Source organism: Euprymna scolopes, chromosome 15 (assembly GCF_053919585.1).
Source record: "Euprymna scolopes isolate OS-2025 chromosome 15, ASM5391958v1, whole genome shotgun sequence".
NCBI lineage: Eukaryota > Metazoa > Mollusca > Cephalopoda > Sepiida > Sepiolidae > Euprymna > Euprymna scolopes.
In genome coordinates, this window is record NC_136496.1 from 12,175,222 (window position 1) to 12,203,173 (window position 27,952).

Here is a 27,952-nt window from a genome sequence, read left to right on the forward strand (position 1 = left end):
AAACATTTGAAGTCGTCCACCGTAAGTTCCGATAATTTAAAATTGTCGTAGTGTTTATTCACTACTGATGCATATGTCAGGTAGTCCTGCTCCTCCGTTTTCTTAAGGTTCATACACGACCATCTCTTGTGAAAAAGAGACATGTTCGGTCCGAATAACTCCTTAAGAAGTTTTACGGTCTCAGCGAAGTCTAACTGATTCGTTCTCCTTGGCAATATGAAATCAACAAATTTGCAATGTTCACTGGTACCAAGCTTTCGCAATCTGTTTCGAAAATATCTTCATACCTCTTAAAGTATGCCTCAAAAGTTTTATCCTCTTCCGGTAGGTACGTGAACACATCTATGCTACTCACAATTGTTGCGTTGGAAAAAGTCGTATTGCTTTCCTGTGCAGAATTTTTCCAACAAATCTTTTTGACCAAGTTGCATTTGCTCTATACATTTAAGAAGCCGTTCATTCTGTCTTTCGTCTCTTTCTTGTAGTTCTTTTTTCTGTAATTCGTCTCTTTCTTGTTGACGCCTTCTCTGTATTTCGTCTCTTTCTTGTTGACGCATTTGCATTTCCGCGAATAACTTGATAAGATCCTCCATTTTGTTTTTCAAATTAGTAAATCAGTCACTTTTACAATTTCCTTTCTTTAATAACCGATTCCTTTTGTTACGTTATTAATTACGTACAAGAAAGAAAATATCACTTTTTCTTTCAAAACCGTCTACCTAATAAGTTCACGGTATCCTAGCGAAACACTTTTGTGTGTGTGTGTGTCTGTGTCTGTGTGTGTGTGTGTGTGTGTGTGTGTGTGTGTGTGTGTGTGTGTGTGTGTGTGTGTGTACTTTGCAGAAAAGGTTACTGCAACTTTCAAGTTTTTTTTTTCGTAGACACTTTGAAATAAAGTGCTTGCCGTTTTTTTTTTTCAAGTGTCCCGGGTTTTTCTGTAACTTAACTCCTCACACCCCTATATCTTTGTCTTGTATGTATCCATTTTTCTCATAGTTTATTTATTTATTTTATTTTCATCCACATTTCCAAAACTTTATTTCTTACTCTCCTATTTCTTACTCTCCTATTTCTTACTCACCTATTTCTTACTCTCCTATATTAAATAAGTACGCATCCCTAATAAGTATTATTATATAATGGCATCTCTCATAATGCAAACTAAATTCCTTCTATATCATAGAAACTACTTGTAGCTCCACCAAATAGGCTATTTCGCTCCTAATGATACTATCGCTAGCCGTCGCAGCCATATCATGTTACCTATCACCTTCTCCACTTTTCTGATGAGAAGCATTAGGCTTCGAAATGTCAGAGTATAAAGGGTCCTCACTTATCCAGGACCCCTATTGGAAATATGGTAAATGGGATTACTTAAGGTGACGGCTCATCAAGAACTTGTCTACGTTGGACTTGATGACAACCATATTTTTCGGTCAGTTGAAAAGCAGGAGCACGTTAGAGAGTTTCACAGTTGTGCAATTCTAAGAAAGAAGCTTTGTTCATGGAATCTACGTTTAGGTTTACGCACAAATAAAGAGTGGGGGAAATTAGTGATAGTGTTTTCAGCTAGATGAGTGTTTTTCGTGAAATTTTGGAGCTCAGACAAACACTTGTAAATACAATTTCAAATTTAAGCGTTAATTTTTTAGTTAAAAAATAAGATTCAAAAAGAAAAAAAACATGAGCTCGTTCTCAAGGTGGTTTCAAAAGAGTTCAAGTCGGCGTTCTGGCATATTTCGAGAGACATTTGATTGTTGCATTACTTCCCTTGTTTTCTAGACGGTGGTAGCTGATTTAGTGTCCTCTGCAAAACATCATCCGATAGATATTTAAACTGAAGATATTTATCACATTCTTAGAGGAATCATTATATTACACTTGGTCCACGTTTATGCATTTCGGTCTTCATCAAACAACTTAGCTGTTGGAATGAATTACTTCCTATTTTATTTGCAAAAAGTCATTTCTAATTATGCATGTTGATGAGTTGCTTACTTTCATTTAAATGTTCTTTTCTATTTATGAATTAATTTGTGCTTATTTTGTTACTTTAATTTAAATTTAATTCATAATTCACTTTTTATTCGAATTCAAAACCAGTGTTAGCACAAAATATTTGCTTACTCTTCTAATCAAACGCTAATCCTCTTTAAAATAATACAAAAAATTGAGTTCGTTTTCAAATGCATTTAATTATATAAAATAGTACCTTCCATCTAATCTTTGTGTAAAGAAACTATTAGTAAAAATCGTCCAATTTTTTTTTAACGTCCTCGCTTTTTGTGGATAATGTTATATAGAGCACTTCCGGGAGATGCTAAGTAATCTCTGAACGATTATTATGATGATCATTTTTTCGTTTCTTTTTTTGTTTTTTGTTTTTTTTTGTTTTGTTTTTTTTTTGTTTTTTATGTCTAGAAAATATGTATCAAGACAATATATAATTTTAGGGTGAAAATATTATGTATCATGAATATTAACGTAGGAATGTTAAATCAAACAAAGAATATTAGAACATAAACAATGGATATGATTTTAGTGATGGTATCACGTGATCTTAATGTTACTTGAGTTAATGACGTGACGAGATAGATTTGCAATATACATAATGAGAGTTTTAAAGTAGAGAGTCAAACGGGAATCGTTGGACAAGTTAACACAAAAGAGATCGTCTCCGCGTTTTGGAAGCTGAGAGAAACGCTACTTTAGCATAACGTAGAAAATTACAATGCCTTGAAGGCTCGATAGGAAGTCAATAATAAAGTGATATGAAATCTAAAACCTATTGTTGTTTGGCTTCCTTCGGGGGGGGGGGAATGAACTTTAATAATGAGAAGGGACGAAGCCACAACGGAGAGGGATATGTTCTTTGTCTGTGCACTACACAGACTGACTTTTAATAAGCTGTTTTATTACATAGGAAACACCCACTCATACATGCAACAATAGAACATTTTAACCACTAGATGTTACACACTGTATATATAACAACGTTAAAGAGACAACAGTTAAATAGACACTGTTTATATACACTCATTCCTGTTATGTAACATGTACGTCGATTTGGTGTCATGAACCACAGACTCTCCCATATGGGGCCATAAATAACCTGAGGTCGAGAATGCTATTTCTTGGACTCTCCCATATGGGGCCATAAATAACCTGAGATCGAGAATGCTATTTCTTGGACTCTCCCATATGGGGCCATAAATAACCTGAGGTCGAGAATGCTATTTCTTGGTTATAAAATAATACGAACCTTTCAATGTTTAAAAAAATTATATGAATTTTATTCTATCCATTTTTCATTTAAATTTAAATTTAATTAATAATTTACTTATTATTCTAATTCCAAACCAATTCTTGCACAAAATAGTCGCTTAGTCTTCTAATTAAACGCAGATTCTCTTTAAAATGATAATTAGAAAATTAATTTATTTACAAATCATTTAATCCTATTAAATATTACCTTCCATCTAATGTTTAAACAAAGATATTAAAGACAAAAACACAAAATATTACCTTCCATATAATGTTTAAGCACAAATTCGAAAAAACAGAAAAACTCCTCGCTTTTATGTACGTGTGTTGCTGCGAGAATTTTCTTTTTTTATTATGAAATACAACAGTTTTTGTTTGTGTACTTTTTACACAAAAAAAAAACAATTTATATTACCACTTGCTATCTGTAGTCATTTCTAACAGAGAATTATAAGGAGATGTGTTGCGAGGAGTCTGTTCACGTTACATTTAAATTTCTGCATGTCAGTACAGTCAGGGAAGCAGGAAATAGGAGAGGGATTCCAAAGTCTAGTAGTCCGAGAGAAGAAACTATAAGAGTATCAAAGCCTTCCGGCATAGAGAAGAAACTATAAGAGTATCAAAGCCTTCCGGCATCTAAAAACCTCAGCAGTGAAGGTGAGATTTTGCTGCTTGTCGGGTTAATCAGGAGTATGTATGTCGAGCGTGTGTACAATATAAATTCATCAGAAAATACCATATAAAAGTACGTGTAAAAAAATATAAATTCATCAAAAATACCATATTAAATTGCGTGTAAAACAATGTCAATTAATCACAAATTACAATATAAACGTACGTGTAAAACAATATACATTCATCAGAAAATACCATATAAAAGTACGTGTAAAACAATGTAAATTCATCAAAAATTACCATATTAAATAACGTGTAAAACAATGTAAATTCATCAAAAAATACCATATAAAACTACGTGTAAAACAATATAAATTCATCAGAAAATACCATATAAAAGTACGTGTAAAACAATATAAATTCATCAAAATATACCATATTAAAGTACGTGTAAAACAATATAAATTTATCAGAAAATACCATATAAAAGTACGTGTAAAACAATATAAATTCATCAAAAATTACCATATTAAAGTACGTGTAAAACATTAAAAATTCATCAAAAAATACCATATCAAAGTACGTGTAAAACAATATACATTCATCAAAACTTACCATATTAAATTACGTGTAAAACAATATAAATTCATAAAAAAATACCATATAAAAGTACGTGTAAAACAATATAAATTCCTCAAAAATTACCATATAAAAGTATGTGTAAAACAATATAAATTCATCAAAAAATACAATATAAAAGTACGTGTAAAACAATATAAATTTATCAAAAAATACCATATTAAATTACGTGTAAAACAATGTAAATTAATCAGAAACTGCCATATTAAAGTACTTGTAAAACCATGTAAATTTATAAGAAAATACCATATTAAATTACGTGTAAAACAATATAAATTCATCAAAGATAACCATATTAAATTACGTGTAAAACAATGTAAATTCATCAAAAAATACCATATTAAAGTACGTGTAAAACAATATAAATTCATCAGACAATACCATATATAAGTACGTGTAAAACAATATAAATTCATCAAAAAATACTATATAAAAGTACGTGTAAAACAATGTAAATTCCTCAACAAATACCATATTAAAGTACGTGTAAAACAATATAAATTCATCAGAAAATACCATATAAAAGTACGGGTTAAACAATATAAATTCATCAAAAAATACCACATTAAATTACATGTCAAACAATACAAATTCATCATAAAATACCATATTAAAGTACGTGTAACACAATGTAAATTCATCATAAAATACCATATAAAAGTACGTGTAAAACAATGTAAATTCATCAGACAATACCATATAAAGGTACGTGTAAAACAATATAAATTCATCAAAAAATACCATATAAAAGTACGTGTGAAACAATGTAAATTCATCAAAAAATACCATATTAAATTACGTGTCAAACAATGTAAATTCATAAAAAAATACCATATAAAAGTACGTGTAAAACAATGTAAATTAATCAAAAAATACCAATATAAAAGAACGTGTAAAACAATATAAATTCATCAAAAAATACCATATAAAAGTACGTGTACAACAATGTAAATTCATCAGAAAATACCATATACAAGTACGTGTAAAACAATATAAATTCATCAAAAATTACCATATAAAAGTACGTGTAAAACAATATAAATTCATCAAAGAATAGCATACAAAAGTACGTGTTAAACAATATAAATTCATCAAAAATTACCATATAAAAGTACGTGTAAAACAATATAAATTCATCAGAGAATAGCATATAAAAGTATGTGTAAAACAATATAAATTCATCAAAAATTACCATATAAAAGTACGTGTAAAACAATATAAATTCATCAAAAAAATACCATATTAAATGACGTGTAAAACAATATAAATTCATCGAAAAATAGCATATAAAAGTACGTGTTAAACAATGTAAATAAATCAAACATTACCATATTAAATTACGTGTAAAACAATATAAATTCATCACAAAATACAATATAAAAGTACGTGTTAAACAATATAAATTCATCATTCATTACCATATTAAATTACGTGTAAAACAATATAAATTCATTAAAAAATACCATATTAAAGTTCGTGTAAAACAATGTAAATTCATCAAAAAATACCATATAAAAGTACGTGTAAAACAATATAAATTCATCAAAAAATACCATATTAAAGTACGTGTAAAACAATATAAATTCATCAAAAATTACCATATTAAATTAAGTGTAAAACAATATAAATTCATCAGAACATACCATATAAAAGTACGTGTAAAACAATATAAATGCATCAAAAATTACCATATCAAATTACGTGTAAAACAATATGAATGCATCAAAAATACCATGTAAAAGTACGTGTAAAACAATGTAAATTCATCAAAAAATACCATATTAAATTACGTGTACAACAATATAAATTAATCAAAAAATACTATATAAAAGTACGTGTAAAACAATATAAATTCATCAGAGAATAGCATATAAAATTACGTGTAAAACAATATAAATTCATCAAAAAATACCATAATAAAAGTACGTGTAAAACAATATAAATTCATCAAAAAAATACCATATAAAATTACGTGTAAAACAATATAAATTCATCAAAAAATACCATATAAAAGTACGTGTTAAACAATATAAATTCATCAAAAAATACCATATAGAATTACGTGTAAAACAATATAAATTCATCAAAAAATACCATATTAAATTATATGTAAAACAATACAAATTCATCAAAAAATACCATATAAAAGTATGTGTAAAACAATGTAAATCTATCAGAAAATACAATATAAAAGTACGTGTAAAACAATGTAAATTCATCAGAGAATAGAATATTAAAGTATGTGTAAAACAATATAAATTCATCAAAAGATACCATATTAAATTACGTGTAAAACAATATAAATTCATCAGAGAATAGCATATAAAATTACGTGTAAAACAATATAAATTCATCAAAAAATACCATAATAAAAGTACGTGTAAAACAATATACATTCATCAAAAAAATACCATATTAAATTACGTGTAAACCAATATAAATTCATCAAAACATAGCATATTAAAGTACGTGTAAAACAATGTAAATAAATCGAACATTACCATATTACATTACGTGTAAAACAATATAAATGCATCAAAAAATACCATATAAAAGTACGTGTAAAACAATGTAAATTCATCAAAAAATACCATATAAAAGTACGTGTAAAACAATATAAATTCATCAGAAAATACCATATAAAAGTACGTGTAAAACAATGTAAATTCATCAAAAAATACCATATAAAAGTACGTGTACAACAATATAAATTCATCCAAAAATACCATATTACATCACGTGTAAAACAATATAAATTCATCAAAAAATACCATATTAAAGTACGTGTAAAACAATATAAATTCATCAAAAAAATACCATATAGAATTACGTGTAAAACAATATAAATCCATAAAAAAATACCATATAAAATTACGTGTAAAACAATACAAATTCATCAAAAAATACCATATAAAAGTATGTGTAAAACAATATAAATGCATCAAAAAATACCATATAAAAGTACGTGTAAAACAATGTAAATTAATCAGTAAATACCATATAAAAGTACGTGTAAAACAATATAAATTCATAAAAAATTACCATATTACATTACGTGTAAAACAATATAAATTCATCAAAAAATACCATATATAAGTACGTGTAAAACAATATACATTCATCAAACAGTAACATATAAAAGTACGTGTACAACAATGTAAATTCATCAAAAAATACCATATAAAAGTACGTGTAAAACAATGTAAATTCATAAAAAATACCATATAAAATTACGTGTTAAAAAATATGAATTCATCAAAAAATACCATACAAAAGTACGTGTAAAACAATATAGATTAATCAAAAAATACCATAAAAATTTACGTGTAAAACAATATAAATTCATCAAAAATTACCATATTAAATGACGTGTGAAACAATATAAATTCATAAAAAATACCATATAAAAGTACGTGTAAAACAATGTAAATTCATCAAAAAAATACCATATTAAATGACGTGTAAAACAATATAAATTCCTCAAAAAATACCATATAAAATTACTTGTAAAACAATATAAATTCATCAAAAAATACCATATAAAATTTCGTGTCAAACAATACAAAATCATAAAAAATACCATATAAAAGAACGTGTGAAACAATATAAATTCATCAAAAATTACCATATTAAATTATGTGTAAAACAATATAAATTAATCATAAATACCATATAAAAGTACGTGTAAAACAATGTAAATTAATCAAACATTACCATATTAAATTACGTGTAAAACAATATAAATTCATCAAAAAATACCATATAAAAGTATGTGTAAAACAATATAAATTCATCAATCATTACCATATAAAAGTACGTGTAAAACAATGTAAATTAATCAAACATTACCATATTAAATTACGTGTAAAACAATATAAATTCATCAAAAAATACCATATAAAAGTACGTGTAAAAAAATGTAAATTCATCAAAAAATACCATATAAAATGACATGTAAAACAATATAAATTCATCAAAAAATACCATATAAAAGTACGTGTAAAACAATATAAATTCATCAAAAATTACCATATTAAATTAAGTGTAAAACAATATAAATTCATCAAAAAATACCATATAAAAGTACGTGTAAAACAATATAAATTCATCAGAAATTACCATATACAATTACGTGTAAAACAATATGAATGCATCAAAAAATACCATGTAAAAGTACGTGTAAAACAATGTAAATTCATCAAAAAATACCATATTAAAGTACGTGTAAAACAATATACATTCATCAAAAAATACCATATAAAAGTAAGTGTAAAACAATATAAATTCATCAAAAATTACCATATAAAAGTACGTGTAAAACAATATAAATTCACCAAAATTACCATATAAAATTACGTGTAAAACAATATGAATGCATCAAAAAATACCATATTAAATTACGTGTAAAACAATATAAATTCATCAGAGAATAGCATATAAAATTACGTGTAAAACAATATAAAGTCATCAAAAAATACCATAATAAAAGTACGTGTAAAACAATATAAATTCATCAAAAAAATACCATATTAAATTACGTGTAAACCAATATAAATTCATCAAAAAATAGCATATTAAAGTAAGTGTAAAACAATGTAAATAAATCAGACATTACCATATTACATTACGTGTAAAACAATATAAATTCATCAAAGATTACCATATTACATTACGTGTAAAACAATATAAATTCATCAACCATTACCATATTAAATTACGTGTAAAACAATATGAATGCATCAAAAAATACCATATAAAAGTACATGTAAAACAATGTAAATTCATCAAAAAGTACCATATAAAAGTACGTGTAAAACAATATAAATTCATCAGAAAATACCATATAAAAGCACGTGTAAAACAATGTAAATTCATCAAAAAATACCATATAAAAGTACGTGTACAACAATATAAATTCATCAAAAAATACCATATTAAATTACGTGTAAAACAATTCAAACTCATCAAAAAATACCATATAAAAGTATGTGTAAAACAATGTAAATTAATCAGAAAATACCATATAAAAGTACGTGTAAAACAATGTAAATTAATCAGAAGATACCATATAAAAGTACGTGTAAAACAATATAAATTCATAAAAAATTACCATATTACATTACGTGTAAAACAATATAAATTCATCAAAAATACCATATATAAGTACGTGTAAAACAATATAAATTCATCAAAAAGTACCATATAAAAGTACGTGTACAACAATGTAAATTCATCAAAAAATACACTATAAAAGTACGTGTAAAACAATGTAAATTCATCAAAAAATACCATATAAAAGTACGTGTAAAACAATATAAATTAATCAAAAAATACCATACAAAGGTACGTGTAAAACAATATAAATTCATCAAAAAATACCATATAAATGTACGTGTAAAACAATATAAATTCATCAAAAATTACCATATTAAATGACGTGTAAAACAATATAAATTCATAAAAAATACCATATAAAAGTACATGTAAAACAATGTAAATTCATCAGAAAATACCATATAAAGGTACGTGTAAAACAATATAAATTCATCAAAAAATACCATATAAAATAACCTGTAAAACAATATAAATTCATCAAAAAATACCATATAAAATTTCGTGTAAAACAATACAAATTCATAAAAAATACAATATAAAAGAACGTGTGAAACAATATAAATTCATCAAAAATTACCATATTAAATTACGTGTAAAACAATATAAATTAATCAAAAATACCATATAAAAGTACGTGTAAAACAATGTAAATTAATCAAACATTACCATATTAAAGTACGTGTAAAACAATATAAATTCATCAAAAAATACCATATAAAAGTATGTGAAAACAATATAAATTCATTCGAGAATACCATATAAAAGTACGTGTAAAACAATATAAATTCATCAGAAAAATACCATATAAAAGTACGTGTAAAACAATGTAAATTCATTAAAAAATACCATATAAAAGTACGTGTAAAACAATATAAATTCATCAAAAAATACCATATAAAAGTACGTGTAAAACAATATACATTCATCAAAAAATACCATATAAACGTACGTTCAAAACAATATGCATTCATCAGAAAATACTATATAAAAGTACGTGTAAAACAATGTAAATTCATCAAAAAATACCATATTAAAGTACGTGTAAAACAATATAAATTCATCAGAAAATAACATATTAAAGTACGTGTAAAACAAATAAATTCATCAAATAATACCATATTTAAGTACGTGTAAAACAATATAAATTCATCAAAAAATACCATATAAAAGTAAGTGTGAAACAATACAAATTCATCAAAAAATACCATATAAAATTACGTGTGAAACAATACAAATTCATAATAAATACCATATAAAAGAACGTGTGAAACAATATAACTTCATCAAACATTGCCATATTAAATTACGTGTAAAACAATGTAAATTTATCAGACAATACCATATAAAAGTACGTGTAAAACAATGTAAATTCATCAAAAAATACCATATTAAATTACGTGTAAAACAATGTAAATTCATCAGAAAATACCATATAAAAGTACGTGTAAAACAATATAAATTCATAAAAAATACCATATAAAAGTAAGTGTAAAACAATGTAAATTCATCAAAAAATACCATATTAAAGTACGTGTAAAACAATATAAATTCATCAGAAAATACCATATTAAATTACACGTAAAACAATGTAAATTCATAAAAAATACCAATATTAAAGTACGTGTAAAACAATATAAATTCATCAAAAAATACCATATTTAATTACATGTAAAACAATGTAAATTCATCAGAAAATGCCAATGTTAAAGTACGTGTAAAACAATGTAAATTCATCAGAAAATGCCAATATTAAAGTACGTGTAAAACAATATAAATTCATCAGAAAATACCATATAAAATTACATGTAAAACAATGTAAATTCATAAAAAATACCAATATTAAAGTACGTGTAAAACAATATAAATTCATAAAAAATACCATATAAAAGTACGTGTAAAACAATGTAAATTCATCAGAAAATACCAATATTAAAGTACATGTAAAACAATGTAAATTCATCAAAAAATACCAATATTAAAGTACGTGTAAAACAATGTAAATTCATAAAAAATACCATATTAAATTAAATGTAAAACAATATAAATTGATCAGAAACTGCCAATATTAAAGTACGTGTAAAACAATATAAATGCATCAAAAAATACCATATTAAAGTACGTGTAAAACAAATAAATTCATCAAATAATACCATATTAAAGTACGTATAAAACAATATAAATTAATAAAAAAATACCATATAAAATTACGAGTGAAACAATATAAGTTCATCAAAAAATACCATATAAAAGTACGTGTAAAACAATACAAATTCATAAAAAATACCATATAAAAGAACGTGTGAAACAATATAAATTAATAAAAACTTACCATATTAAAGTACGTGTAAAACAATAAAAATTCATCAAAAAATACCATATAAAAGTACGTGTAAAACAATGTAAATTCATCAGAAAATACCATATAAAAGTACGTGTAAAACAGTGTAAATTAATCAAAAATACCATATAAAAGAACGTGTAAAACAATATAAATTCATCAGAAAATACCATATTAAAGTACGTGTAAAACAATATAAATTCATAAAAAATACCATATAAAAGTACGTGTAAAACAATGTAAATTCATCAAAAAATACCACATAAAAGTACGTCTAAAACAATATAAATTCATCAGAAATTACCATATAAAAGTACGTGTAAAACAATGTAAATTCATCAAAAAATACCATATTAAAGTACGTGTAAAACAATGTAAATTTATCAAAAAATACCATATAAAATTACATGTAAAAAAATGTAAATTCATCAAAAATACCATATTAAATTACATGTAAAACAATGTAAATTCATCAAAAAATACCAATATTAAAGTACGTGTTAAACAATATAAATTCATCAGAAAATACCATATTAAAGTACGTGTAAAACAATATAAATTAATCAAAAAATACCATATTAAATTACATGTAAAACAATGTAAATTCATCAGAAAATACCATATAAAAGCACGTGTAAAACAATGTAAATTCATCAAAAAATACCATATAAAAGTACGTGTACAACAATATAAATTCATCAAAAAATACCATATTAAATTACGTGTAAAACAATACAAACTCATCAAAAAATACCATATAAAAGTATGTGTAAAACAATATAAATTCATCAAAAAATACCATATTTAAGTAGGTGTAAAACAATATAAATTTATCAAAAAATACCATATTAAATTGCATGTAAAACAATGTAAATTCATCAAAAAATACCATATTAAAATACGTGTAAAACAATGTAAATTCATCAGAAATACCATATTAAAGTACGTGTAAAACAATGTAAATTCATCAAAAAATACCATATTAAAGTACGTGTAAAACAATGTAAATTCATCAGAAAATACCATATGAAAGTACGTGTAAAACAATGTAAATTCATCAGAAAATACCATATTAAAGTACGTGTAAAACAATGTAAATGCATCAAAAAATACCATATTAAAGTACGTGTAAAACAATATAAATTCATCAAAATATTCCATATTTAATTACATGTAAAACAGTGTAAATTCATCAGAAAATACCATATCAAAATACGTGTAAAACAATATAAATTCATCAAAACATTCCATATTTAATTACATGTAAAACGATGTAAATTCATCAGAAAATACCATATTAAAGTACGTGTAAAACAATATAAATTCATCAAAACATTCCATATTTAATTACATGTAAAACAGTGTAAATTCATCAGAAAATACCATATTAAAGTACGTGTAAAACAATATAAATTCATCAAAAAATACCATATTTAAGTACGTGTAAAACAATGTAAATTCATCAGAAAATACCATATTAAAGTACGTGTAAAACAATGTAAATTTATCAGAAAACATTCCATTAAAGTACGTGTAGAACAAAAGAAGGACTGCAACATTGCGGCCATGTGGACAGAGGTTGAAGCTTAGACGATAGTGCAAGTCTTATTTGAAACTCTTTGTGGGCCATGAGAGTGAGAGACTAGTGGTAGATGCACCAAACCAAATGTGACAATGCTCCATCTATTGCCGAATTGTGGTTTTGTAAAGATATAGAACGCTCTCTGGTGTAGCAATGTACTCAATATATTTGTTCCAATTTACGTTTCCTGTGAATGTGAAGTTGAGGAGTTTAAACGATGAGGTCTCAAGGAAGTTGTTATTTTACATGAAAATCGTTGGATAAGAAGTTTCTTTTTTGTGGTTATTAATCAAAGGAAATACGTTTAGTTTTATTAACATTAAATGTTACCAAAGGGATAATTCTGTGTTTTGGTTGAAAAAGCAGAATATCTAACATTTTTTTTTTTTACATTTTCACCCCAAACAAGGCACATTGCCACTTTGGTGTAGGGGGCTACTATCAGGGGCAACAACTACTGGGGCACTATGTAGGGATTTGGGCAGCAAGATGTCTGTTCCCGTTGCACTTGAACTTCTGCACGTCAGTACAGTTGGGGAAGCAGGGAGCTGGAATGGAATTCCAAAGTGTAGCGGTTCTGGGAAAGAAACTACTGGAGTAGAAAGATCTTTTACATCTAGGGATCTCTACAGTGTGGGAGTGGGATTTTGCAGCCTGTCGGGTATGTCGAGGGTGTACACGTCGTGGGAGCACAAGTGCTTGCAGTTTGTTAAAGCATTCACCATTAAAATACTTGTAGAACAGGCAGAGGAATGCAACATTTCGTCGATGAGACAGAGGCTGAGGCTTAGATGTCAGGTCAGGGCCTATAATATACAATAGCAGGATTAAAATATGCAAAAATAGGTTAACTAAACACAAAATGTGAGAATTAAAGTTCATTCGACTTTCAGTATTGACACTACAGTGGTTCTTGCTTATGATAACCTTCTTCAGTTCGGTAATAGTCTGAATATTGTTTTGATAGATATTATCTTGACTATATCCCAACAGATAAAAGATCCGAAGAGTGTGAATATCATGCAGTATCACATCATCTACTGATGAGACAATTATCAAGGTTCTCCACATATCATCGAACGACTTTAAAACAAAGACTGTTGACCATTCATGTTGGGAACTTGACGGTTAAGTCCGGCATCGACTGGAGTTTTGTTGTACTAAGTGTGGTTGAATTGAAGTAAGGGTTGTAAATTTTAATAACGATTTTATGTATCGGATTTATTTTTGATCGCCATTTTTCATCGTGTACTTGTTTTATTTTGTTTGTTTGTTTGTTTTTGTTTTTTTGTTATTTTTTTTAAATTATTTTTATGTTTATTTATTTATTTATTTTGACAGGGACTGCTTTTTTACTTTCCTGAGTGGAATATATGGTCTGGTGATTGTGGTTTTAGGAGCCGTCATACCAATATCGGAGACGTTTGCAGAAATGGAAACGCCACATTTTTTCGATGTAAATATATTTCTTTTTCTTTTTTTATTATTTTTATTCTAAGGAATCGTAGCTTAAAATGCACCAAACATTGATCTTATTGTTTTGTCCCATCCCTTTGCAAAAACTCAATCATGTTCTGCAAAGTCAAAAACAAAAACAATAATTTACTTCTACAAAGCAACAAAGCCAAACACGATGAATACATATTTGAAGATGCAAAGAACTTGAAGCATAAAACATTTTTTCTAACCTAAAACGGGTTGAGATGCCGTAAAACAAAACACCTAAAAAAAACAATGTCATTACATTCTAGACGTCTATTTGTTATGCTAGATCTTTTGTTTGTTTGTTTGTTTGTTTGTTTTTACTTGTCTTGGGACATGTAAATCCATTTTGTGATTTTATACCAAAACACAATACCTATTATATCAGTTTCGGTTATTCGTAGCTAGGTATAAAGCATTATACACCCTTATTGTCGTCGTCGTCGTCGTCGTCGTCGAGGACAGTTTTCTTGGATACAATCACTCGACCGCTGATTTTTTTTATTTTACTTACGTTCACTCCTAACAAGGCATATAACACAACAAAGTAAGGGCCTACTATTTGGGACCATGCCTAGGAAAGATTGACAAGATGTTAGTTTATGTTACATTTAAACTTTTGCCTATCAGTACAGTCAGAGAAGCAGGTAGCAGGAAGGGAATTCCGAAATCTAGCTGTTCGAGGAAAGAAACTATTAGAGTAGAAACCTTTCTAGCATTTAGAGACCTTAACAGTGAAGGGGTGAGATTTTGTTTCTAAGCGGTTTTCTCGGGGATATGTACGTTGAGGGGGTACAAGAGCAACGAGATCATCATAGCACATTCCATTATAACATTTGTAAAGCAGGCACAGAGATGCAACATTGCGGCGATGGGACAGGGGTTGAAGCTTAGTTGATAAAGTGGTACTTACTGATGCTTAAGTTTTTTTTTTAATTAGAAATAAAAAGTCGCATAAAACATCAAAGAAAGAAAATTGTTTCAAAGTAGTGTGTTACCTTTGTGTGAGAATGACAGAGACAGACAGTCGGAAAGATTGATATACCGATAGATGGATTGTCTTATTACACCTAACTGCACTGTGTGTCCCTCTCCCCTCTTAGGATGAGGTCTTGAATGTGTCCACTTTGCTTAAAACATCACCAAGAAGATGGAGGATCTCTCATTTCTGGAAATCAAAGGGTAAAAATGGGTCAAAATTGAAAAAACTATTATACATTTTGTACATTCATCTTAGTATATGTTTAATTTTGGATTTATAATCAGTCTGTATGCGTGTCACGTTGGTACAGTGGTAACGTCACCAGCTTTGAATGCTACAGTTTCGATTCTATGTGATCTTTTGTTTTTTACTTTTAAAATCACGACTCTATAATAATATATACGAAATCTGGACGAATTAAAATAACATATTTAAGCGTATTTTACGCTAGTTATACAATAAAATAACCGATTTATTTGATTTTTTTTTTCAAACTAGGCTTTTTACATCTACTTGTTCACGTGCAGCAGTTTGTTTATTCTGTACGTGTACACGTTCCTGTTGAGACGAAACAAGAAAACCGCCAGTTTCAAGTCCGCCCTCAATCGGCAATGGTCGCGTTCTTTTATCCAGTCGTGGTCCTTCACGAGCCGATCGGACAAGGACGATGTCGAGCGGACGGACAGTTGGTATCGGCGGAAAATCACAACAGACTCAGGACCGCACAACCCAAACGGAAGCTTTTATCTGCGACTTGGAGCCGTTGGTAAGTTTTTAGGGGTTTTTTCTGTCTTTTAAGTTTTTTTTTTTGTGTCTATTTTTCATCTTACAAATTTTATTGATCCGTTATACTTGATGGATAATCCCTTTAATCGAATCTTACATAATGTAAATCTCTGCTAGGTACTCAACCATAACCTGACAGAATAAATGAATAAATCAGTGGTAGCGTCATCTAAGTTTCAGCCTCTGTCCCACCGACGAAATGTTGCATCTCTCTGTCTGTTCTACAAGTATTTTAATGATGAATGCTCTGACGAACTACAAACGCTTGTACCCTTTCGACGTAAATAACCCCGACAAACCCGACAAGCAGCAAAATCTCACCCCTACGCAGTAGAGATGCCTAGATGTAAGGAAACCTTCTACTCTAATAGTTTCTTCCTCAAAACTGCTAAACTTTGGAACTCCCTTCCGGATTTTGCTCTCCAAACTGTACCGACATGGAGAAGTTCAAGTGTAATGTGAACAGACATCTTGCTGCCCAACTCCCTTCATAATATCCCTGCAACTTATGTCCTAGATAGTAGGCCCTTACTTCAAAATGGCACTGTGACTTGTTTGGTGTGAAAATTGAATAGTAATAAAAAAGTTCCGTTTCAAAAGTTATCTTGTACTAGCTGGGCGCCATGCGTTTCCCCGTCGTACAATACGCTTAAATATGATATTTTAATTCATGCTAATTGCGTATGTATCATTATAGAATCGATCCTTTATTGATTATCATATATTATGAGAAATAATAATGATAATGGCATTCATCAAATTCATCAAATTCCGTCTGTATTTATTACCATGAGCTGATATTTTGGCTTGACTATGAATGCCCTGGAAAAGGCACTTCTGATTAATATTTAGTTTTAACATATGCAAATTCAGTAATGATTTGCGTCGATTTTAAATTTTACTTCTTCTTTTATCGTAAATTGGACTCATTAATAAAAAAAAATAGAATATAATAGTCAGGTACACTAGGGATAAATAGTGGATAATTCGATCTGTAATCGAATGTTTTACCACAGCTATATCTCGAATCGCTCTGTAATCGAATGCTTTACCATTGAGCTATATCTCCAGATGACAATAAATCTGTTGTTTTTTTTTCTTTTTTTAAAAGAAATGATTTACTGAGATTTTACTATTTCCCTTGGCAGATGTAAATATTCACCTGTAAATTTTTTTTTGTTTTATAAGAGAGAAAACACTATTTTTTAAGATTGTGTTTTTTCGATTTTCAATGCTTATCGGGTGAATTACTGTACAAAACATATCTAAGAACACTGCCAGACATATAAATTACCTTTGTACGAAATTTTCAAAAGATAGGCTCAGCCGTTTCGGAACTTATAAGCAGGGAACTCACATACACATACACACACACACACAAAGTGACTTTTATATAAGAGTGTAGATTCCGAGGTTCGAATCGTGCAACCAGTTTTAACAAAAAAAAAAATGCAACCTTATACAAAGCGTACCAACTCTGAAAAGGAACCAAGCAAAAGAATAAATGGTTATATTAAAATGTAATTCCCGCCTGAGCGTTTTCACTTTCAAGGAAAAGCACTTTATCTCATGACGCATGGAAGGAAGATTTGGGATATGTTTTTGCTGGTGCTCCAACCGACAACGATATCTATAAACTGTTACTATATATATACACACATCAACACACAATAGAGAATACATTAGACGACGCACATACTAGAACGTTTAACAATTATAAAGTATTAGAGACTCATTAAAGACAACGCGCATATATACACCCGTACATATATTAGGTCGGTGCAAAAATAATGTCGTTTTTTTATCAGATATATATACATCAAAAACGACATTATTTTTGCACCAACCTAACAAATACAAGGCACACATATACGCTCGTTATGCACCTACCTTCTCGACAACATTACACCTCGGTGTAAATATTTTCGCTTAACGTGATAAGCAGCAAAGTCCCACCCCTTCATTGTAGAGGTCTCCTGGTATCGAAAAGCCTACTACTCTGATAGCTTCTTCCCTCAAACGGCTAGATTTTTTTTAATTCTCCCACTGTGTCCTGGTTCCCCGATTGTGGCCACATGCAGAAGTTTAAATGTAATGTGAACAAATATCTAGCTGCTCAACTCCCTACTAGAGCATCTCTATATGCATGGTTGCGAAATAATAGTGGCAATGTGCTTCGTTTATGATTTTTCTAAAAAAAAAAAAGGCGAACGTTTTGTTAAGAATTATTGATCATTTGTGCTATTCGGACTACTATTCTCATTTTTATTGTTATTTCTAAGACGTTTCGACCGATGTGATCTTCGACCTTCGAACTTGGGAATCTTTATGGCAAACTCTCGGCATAACAGTTAATGAGGTTGATTAACAATCAGTTTTTGATTGACAATCTCCTGTGGGTTGAAGGTTCAATCCTTATCACTATAAACATCCGGTGTAATAAAATGTTTATTTCTCTTTTTAAAATTTTTTAGAGCAATCAAAAGAAAATAATTAGAATGTACTTTCGTAATATTTTTTCATGATTGAAAATGAAATATCCTTCGTCAATTACATATTTCTTCCACTCCAAGCAATACAAAATGAAAAACGCAAAATGAAGAAATACTAAGCCTTAGTAGTAGTAGTAGTAGTAGTAGTAGTAGTAGTAGTAGTAGTAGTAGTAGCAGCAGCAGCAGCAGCAACAGAATAAGAAGAAAAAGAAAAAAAGAAGAAAAATGAAAAACAAGAACAAAAATAAGAACAAAATTATTATCTCATGTCACTAAGCTTTGAAATTCAGTCATCTTGCAATCTGTCAATTAGTTGATTATGGCCCTTACGTTATTCCGTAGAATAAATTGTACAAAATTTACAGGCTAGACGTAAAATACATATAAAGCTATGCATTGTATATATATTTGAAGGAAACAGCAGATCGCGAAATATCCGCTCTTGGTCTCCTGGGATGTACCACTGCAGCTAAGAAATACGACGCGGAGTTGCCTTATTTTTAGAGTTTTTTCTCCCCAAGATATTTGGACGCCATCTTCTTGCAAACTTCCTTGTGACCTAGAAAACTAATACGTGACTAGCTTAATAGTAGGGAGGACATTCCGAGCAATGTTTTCTTTGGTTTGAGACAGACAAAATATAAATAACTTTATGTGTGAGTGCATTAATAAAGTTACAACTGATCATGAATAAAAACCTTCAAGAAACTCTAAATGCATTAAAAATTTTAAAGCGTTTTTTATTTTTTAATTTCACCCCAAACAAGGGATATTATCACTTGAAACGTTTGGGATCGTTGAGCAGCGAGATCTCTGTTCACATTACATTTAAATTTTGAACTCCGTTCATTGTAAGGTTCAGGCAAAATAAGAACAAAAAATTCGGCAAAATAATGAAATATTTTCCAAATGCGGTTTTTGCAAAATATGTTTTACTTCAGAACTGTGTTTCTTTCATTCACCAATGGCGACCAGATTTTTCTCCATACATATTTCCCTTTATTATTTAAAAGTATTAATGTTATAACCTTAATGTAGCTCTTCTTGAATACACTTTGTTTCAAATTTGGCTAACTTTCTAATAGTAGGGTATTTTGAACCCCTCTTGATTATATCCAGGTTATCTCCACTGAATGATACTAAGCAACGAATGAATACACACTTCCAGAAATCAAAAATATATAATTCCTTTAAATACAGAAACCGAATTTTGTAGCTTTCTGGCTTATATTTAATTTAACTACAAAAACATGATAAAGAAAATAACAGTACAGATTTATTTTAAAACTTTTATTGAAAAAAATCAATTCAGGTAACTTAATTATGTAGTAGAGCTGACATCTATTCAATGTAGCCACTTTTAACCTCAATCACCGCCTCAATACGGGTTCAGAACTGGGAGCATGCCTTTTTCACAAGCGCCAGTGGGATCTCGGCGAATACTCTGCAGTTAGCAACGATCAGGCTGGCTTTGATGTTGTCGGAGGTCATGTTGGTGATGTTCTCGACGTATGACCAAACGAAGTAGTCTAGGGGTTTTAGGTCGGGGAAATGAGAAAAGGGAACAAAGTCGTAACACCTCTTCTTAAGTCAAGCCTGAGTCTTTTCACACATGTGGGCCGGAGCCGAGTCCTGTTGCCACACCCTGGGTCTGCCAGCGTCCATCTGATTGCACCAGAGGGTCATCACACTCTTCCAGTACATCTAGATACACTTTCGTATTATCTTTCAAGCCGACTTCGAAGATGTGAGGTGGCATGATGTGGCCCTCACTTGAAACCAAACCAAAGAACCATAACCGTGTCCGTAAACTTTGTTTTCATCACTCTGGACACGTCCCTGTTATTCGTGGCAATCCAGCGATGCATTTTGAAGGTGCTGGCAATGGTCTTGTTGTCATAACTTGGATCGATAGAGAGCATGAGTTGTACAGCGGCGCATCTCAGAGCTCGCTCGTTGAACATTGTATCACTTGCATACATGATAGAAGGCTTATATTTATACACAGCTAGTCGACTAGTAGATGGCCTGCAACGAAAAAATAAAGCCGGTTTTCATCAAGCGGAAATGGAATCATGTCGCCTTTTCCAGAGTGATAATTTTATTGTTTCACCCTGTATGTCATTATCATTTTCTCCGAAATAACATAATATTACGGCAAAGTCGATGCTCCATACTTTTAACGTTAATCGCTGACAACAATATCAACGCACAATTTTAAAAGTTATCATTTTAAGGCGAGAAGCTGCTAAGGCTTTAAATTAATTAATTTTTAAAAGATTTATTTTTATATTTATCTCTGAATTTCTCTTATTTGGATAAAATAATTTCTTCTTGTTTTTATTTTTATTTATTTATTTTTTTAGTCGCGTGCAAGCGACTCTATAAGTCACTCCGTCGGTCCGTCGGTCGGTCTGTCCGTAACACTTTTGGGCTTGGCCTTTTTGGTTACGATCAAAGGTCTGTTGTTAATAGATGCTGTTCTTAGCTTTTTAAGTTTTTCTTGGGCTTTTGGCCATGGCCTTGTGCCTAAGTTTTTTGGTCATTTTCCCAATTGTATTTTTTTTTCCTGTGAATAAAAAATTGAATATCTCAAAGTGTAGTATCTGTTACGGCAAATACTGCAAAAACCATATGTGGGGGCAACCACACATATAAGACCTTGGTCAATGTAGAGGCAACCCTTCATACCAACTGTCACTATCCAGCTCCCCCACTCCCCGGGGAGTTGGTCTCCATTTCCCCTTCCCTCCTCACATTAAAAATCGGCCTTGTGCCTAATTTGCTCGGTGGAGGAGCAAATAAATACCAACCCCACATATAAGACCTTGGTAAATATAGGGGTAACCCTTCATACCAATTATCACTATTCAGCTCCCCTACTCCCCGGGGAGTTGGTCCCCATTTCCCCTTCACTCCTCACATTAAAAATCGGCCTTGTGCCTAATTTGCTCGGTGACAAATATTTATAAAAGTATGTACCCTATTTGCTAAAGTCAGTGTTTTCTCTCCTCATATGAGATAGTAGACAGCGAAACCCTCTAGGTTAAGTAGATTAAATTTCTAAAATATTCTTTGTCTTGCTTAGAATAATAAAAATCTTTGATATGAAACTCAAACACTTCATTTCAATAAGAGTTTTTTGAAATTCATTGAATCACTACAATTAATTTTATTTGCTCTATCTTGCATATCGAGCAATTCTTATTTAGATGGGATAATACTTATAGACTGATTGTTAAATAAACTTATTCTTAAGTGCATATATATATATATATATATATATATATATATATATATATATATATATATATATATCATTAGGACAATTAATCGAACTCAGAATAGGGGAGTGGAAGAATCTGAACTTTTTGGAGTATCGGAATTGGAAAGATTTCCGTCTATTTTCCGATGCCAAAAACGATTCCTTTAATTATCTTTTTTAATTTCATTTTGTTTAAAACAAACTCTTCCACAACTGGTAGTAATAATGAAATAATAATTATTGATTGCTTTCACACTGGCAGCAAAACCAAAATCGGTAGATTACCCCCAGCCTGCAAGTTTATTTTAACGTTTGAGAAATATAAGCACATCTAACATGTGTTTTTACGATAAATGAGATAAAATAACAACTTCATAGTTAAATATTTAGTGATTTTTAAAGAATCGGAACCGGTAATTGTATCGGAATCGGGAGTTTAGTAAAGAATCTGTAAATATACCGGAATCGAGAAAAATATTGGAATCGCCCCATCACTAACATATATATATATATATATATATATATATATATATATATATATATATATATACTAGCAGTCTGCTCGGCAGTGCCCGGTCGTAAAATACGCTTAAATATGATATTTTGATTAATGCATATTTCGTATTTATTATATTATATTGGGCCCAATATATAGTAATGATTTAAAAAGTTTTTTTTTTAAATTACTCGTGCGCTACCACAAGAATCGAAACCAAAATGTTTAGATTTACTTGTTTCCTATGACGTTAATGCCTTAGTTATGAAGATTTCAAAGTTAAAAAAATTAAAACATGAACGAATAGCTATTATGTCACGCATGCATTTTCGTAATGCCGTCGTTCGACCTTCACCTGGCAAATTTCATTTCTTTAATTTTCACAATTTTGCAGCCATTTCTCCGGCTAAGACCAAAATATAAAGTTTCACATGGATTCCAATACACTATATATTAAGTTTCATGCCTGTAGACTAAAAAAAACTGATGCAGGGAGCTACTGTCGGGAACGTAAGTTGCAGGTCTACTATGTAAGGAGTTGAGCAGCAAGATGTCTGTTCACATTACACTTGAACTTCTGCATGTCAGTACAGTGGGAAAACAGGAACCCGGAAGGGAGTTCCAAAGTCTATCAGTTCTGGGGAATAAACTATTAGAGTAAAAGGCTTTCTTACATCTACGGATCTCTACTGGTAGGGGTGGGATATTTCTGCTTGTCGGGTTTGTCGGGGGCAGTTACGTCAAAGGGGTACAAGGGATTGTAGTTCGTCGGAACACTCTCCATTAAAATACTTATAGAACAAGCAGAAGGATGCAACATTTCGTCGATGAGACAGAGGTTGAAGCTTTGATGAGAGTTCAGGACCTATCAGGTTGACAACTCTCTTTTGAACCCTTTCCAGAAGCGAGAGACTAGTAGAAGATGCACCAACCCAAATGTGACAACAATGCTCCATACATGGGCGAATAGTGGCCTTGTAGAAGTACGGGATACTTGCAGGTGTAAATAGCTTTCTAGCACGGTATAGAGAGCCCACCTTCTTCGCAGCGGCCTTTGCAATGTTCTCAATGCATCTGTTCCAGCTCATGTTTCCTGTGAACGTCAAGCCGAGGAGTTTGAAAGAAGTACTTTCGGGTAATTTATCTTTAGCCATAGCTATAGGTGGTTGAGAAGGTTTCTTGTAATTATTAAAGGAAACAAGCTTAGTCTTGGCAGCATTGAACGTTACCATCCATTTTTATAACCCCATTGCACTACAGATTGGTGGTCTTCCTCTAGTATTTCGGCCATTGCCTTCTTTCTTATCTATCTGTCCATAGATCAAATGGTATGGAATGCGGCTGGAGAGCTAAGTGTTTTGGTTTCGATTCTAGTTGATGACACTCAAGGTTTTTTTTGTTTGTTTTTTTTTCAACTTTTGAAATCGGTACTATATTAGTCTTGAAACATTGAATGTGACCATCCATTTTTTTTAACCCCATTCCACTACAGATTGGAGGTCTTCCCCTAATGTTTCTGCCATTTCCTTATGTATGTGTTCATTTGTTTCCCCCTCATGCCTGTTACAGAGCGTGGTGTCATCAGCAAATATATCCATCTTAAAACTAATTTTATCAGGGAGGTCATTTATGAATATTAGGAACAATAAAGGCCCAAGCATAGACCCCTGAGGTACTCCTGCATTTATTTCATATTGTTTAGATTGTCGAGGCTAACCTGGATTCTTCTCTTATTTAAGAAGGATTTAATTATGCTAAGTATTCGTCTAGTGATACCGTAAGATCTGATGTTCCTGAGAAGACCAGCATGCCATACACAAGTATAAATCATGTAGAATATCTGCATGGATATAATTACACGTAATAGTGAACTAAAGATGATTATCCCATAAAAAAAACAAAAACCTAATAGGAGATTCATTAAAATGAATTTTTAAAAGAATATGCAAATTAGCTAGATTTTTTGCAGATACATGCAATTCAACGATCCATATATAACAAGGTTGTATTTTTTAAAACTAAATAGAAAGAGACGTTTTTAATATGAATATCAATAAACAAAAAATATAGGAGTGTATATATATATATATATATATATATATATATATATATATATATATATATATACTTAGTTATATTTTTTGGAAAAAAGAATTTCGGTAGAGTTCTCTATCATGAGAAAAAAAATTCCGAAAATAAGAGCCTATTATTTAGAGAAAGTTTAGATGAGATATGTCATCAGTACCGTCGGTTTCAAATCTGATAATAGGGGACCACCTTAGATACACATATCAAGCTCTCTTCAGCCGATATTCAAATACTTTATAACAGGAATTGGAAACAAGCACATAAATTACAAGTCTCGTTTAAATCTCGTTTTTTGGACAACCCAAAAATTCACATAATAAGATTTTAAAATGTGTCTGCTTAATGTTTAGGACGCTAAAGAAACCGAAAGAAAAGAAAAAGAAAGGGAAAAAGAACAAGAAAGGGGAAAAGAAGAAAAAAGGAGAAATTGTATATATTTAAAATTTTTCTGTTATATGTTATTCTATTTGAATTGTTTATCGTGTCATCTATGAATATATATGTGTGTGTGTGTGTGTGTGTGTGTGTGTGTGTGTGTTTATAATACACACCAATCCTTATTTAAGAAGCTCAATGTAATTACAGAGCAATATAGTGATTAAATGACAAAAGACTATATTCCAAAGTTCATGATGTTGACCATCTTATAATTTATTCCTTTTAGTTGACATTATATTCATATATATATATATATATATATATATATATATATATATATATATATATATACTAGCAAAAGTACCCGTAGTTGGCTGGGTTCAAAAACAGCCTACAGAAAATGGACTCTGATTTATGAAAGTATGATAGGTTATGAAAAGGAAGGGTTGTAAAGAGATAGCTTCGAATTCGGGGGTATCAAAACCAAAGCAAAATATGATGAAAGTAAAAATAAAATAGATAAACCCCATAATTTATTATACCATACCTGTTCACACTGAAACACTTATCATAATATTCTGTGGATCTATATTAAAAACCCTTGTTAAACTTTGTGACATATTTACATTCTATGGAGGTCAGGCGCGAACAAACACCCCCATAATTTTATCATACCATATTTCTTCAAACTGAAACATGGTTATCAAAGTATACTTACGCAGATAGATATGAAAAGTCTTTATTAAAGTTTGTGCCTATCTCCATTCTATGGAGGACAGGCGCGAACGCAGACCCCACAATTTTATTATACCATACCTATTTAAGTTAAAACATACGTATCAAAATATTCCTATGTACATCTATATCATAACACTTGTAAACGTTTTTTTTTTTTTTAATTTTTTAATTTTTTATTTCCATACTTTGTGGATCAGGCGCGAACGCAGACCCCACAATTTTTATGAACCACCGTTCTGCAGGATCAAACGTACCCATTCCTGTGTCTCGATACATCTTCTATCATTATATGTAATCATTTTTTTTTAAAATAGTCAACCATATAGGAGCCTATTCGTGACCAGACACACACACGCACACACACAGACATTCAGCTTTATATTATATATATATATATATATATATATATAGAGAGAGAGAGAGAGAGAGAGATAGATAGATAGATAGATAGATAGATAGATAAATAGATAGATTCGTAAAACTCTAAATTAATAAATCTGTCTCTGGCTTCACAACAAAATCTTTGTATTATACGCTCATATTTCTGAACTTCTTTTCTTAAACATACTTTTTCATTTTCTAGCTTTTCTTATAATAAGGAGGGGGGCAACTCAACGGTGTTTGCTTAGCATTGCCACATGTTTGCTATTATCCGTGACATGTTTAGCATTCCTTTGGTGAGAAAAAAAAAAAGCTTTCCTTGTCATCCATCCATTTAATGGTGTCGCAGATTGACCCATTTAAAATGGAAAATTATAATTTGTGGAGAAAATATTTATATGATACCTTATTTTTATTAACAGGTCACGACCACACATAACGTGTTTCGGTATGTTGTGTTTTGATGCGCCGCTCATGTTTAAAATCAGTCGATTGTTCCCTAACTCACTGGTGTCAAATTTTGGACTTTCTAAAAACCAACGTTAAACCAATGTTAAATCGACAAAATTCCCGACCTCCCGACCTTTATGTATAGGACCGTGCTTAGCTTTATTCTGCGTCTTAAAATTTGATAAATTGCTCCACAATCCAAAATTCGATATTTTTTATAATAAATTTGGAGGCTTCTGATTGGTTGACTGTCTTAATCGTAAGTTATAATTAAGATCGTCGAAATCATTGTGGTCATACCCTGATTAGAACTCAAAACATTTTAACAACTACTAGAGAGAACCTAGTGTAACGGAAGATAACAAAAGAGAACCTAGCGTAATCGAAGATAAGTAAAGAAGACCTAGTGTAACCGAAGATAACTAGAGAGAACCTAGTGCAACCGAAGATAACTAAAGAGAACCTAGTGTAACCGAAGATAACTAAAGAGAACCTAGTGTAACCGAAGATAACTAGAGGGACCTAGTGTAACCGAAGATAAGTAGACAGAACCTAGTGCAACCGAAGATAACAAAAGAGAACCAAGTGTAACCGAAGATGACTAAAGAGAACCTAGTGTAACCCGAAAATTACTAAAGGTAACCTAGTGTAACCGAAGATAACTAAAGATAACTTAGTGTAACCGAAGATAACTAAAGAGAACCTAGTGTAACCGAAGATAACTAGAGGGACCTAGTGTAACCGAAGATAACTAAAGAGAAGCAAGTGTAACCAAAGATAAATAGAGAGAACCTAGTGTAACCGAAGATAACTGGAGAGAACCTAGTGTAACCGAAGATAAGTAGACAGAATCTAGTGCAA

At 30.2% G+C, this 27,952-nt stretch overlaps 1 protein-coding gene across 4 annotated transcripts in view; it reads left to right on the forward strand.

Moving 5' to 3' along the window:
* Positions 1–27,952, forward strand: part of LOC145293725 (proton channel OtopLc-like) — a 192,274-nt gene that overhangs the window by 123,581 nt on the left and 40,741 nt on the right. For all 4 annotated transcript variants that reach the window (XM_080140173.1, XM_080140175.1, XM_080140174.1 and 1 more), the window contains exons 4-5: positions 14,895–15,009; positions 16,516–16,783. In XM_080140173.1, the coding sequence (XP_079996299.1) occupies positions 14,895–15,009; positions 16,516–16,783 (383 nt within the window). The remainder of the gene's footprint in view (positions 1–14,894; positions 15,010–16,515; positions 16,784–27,952) is intronic.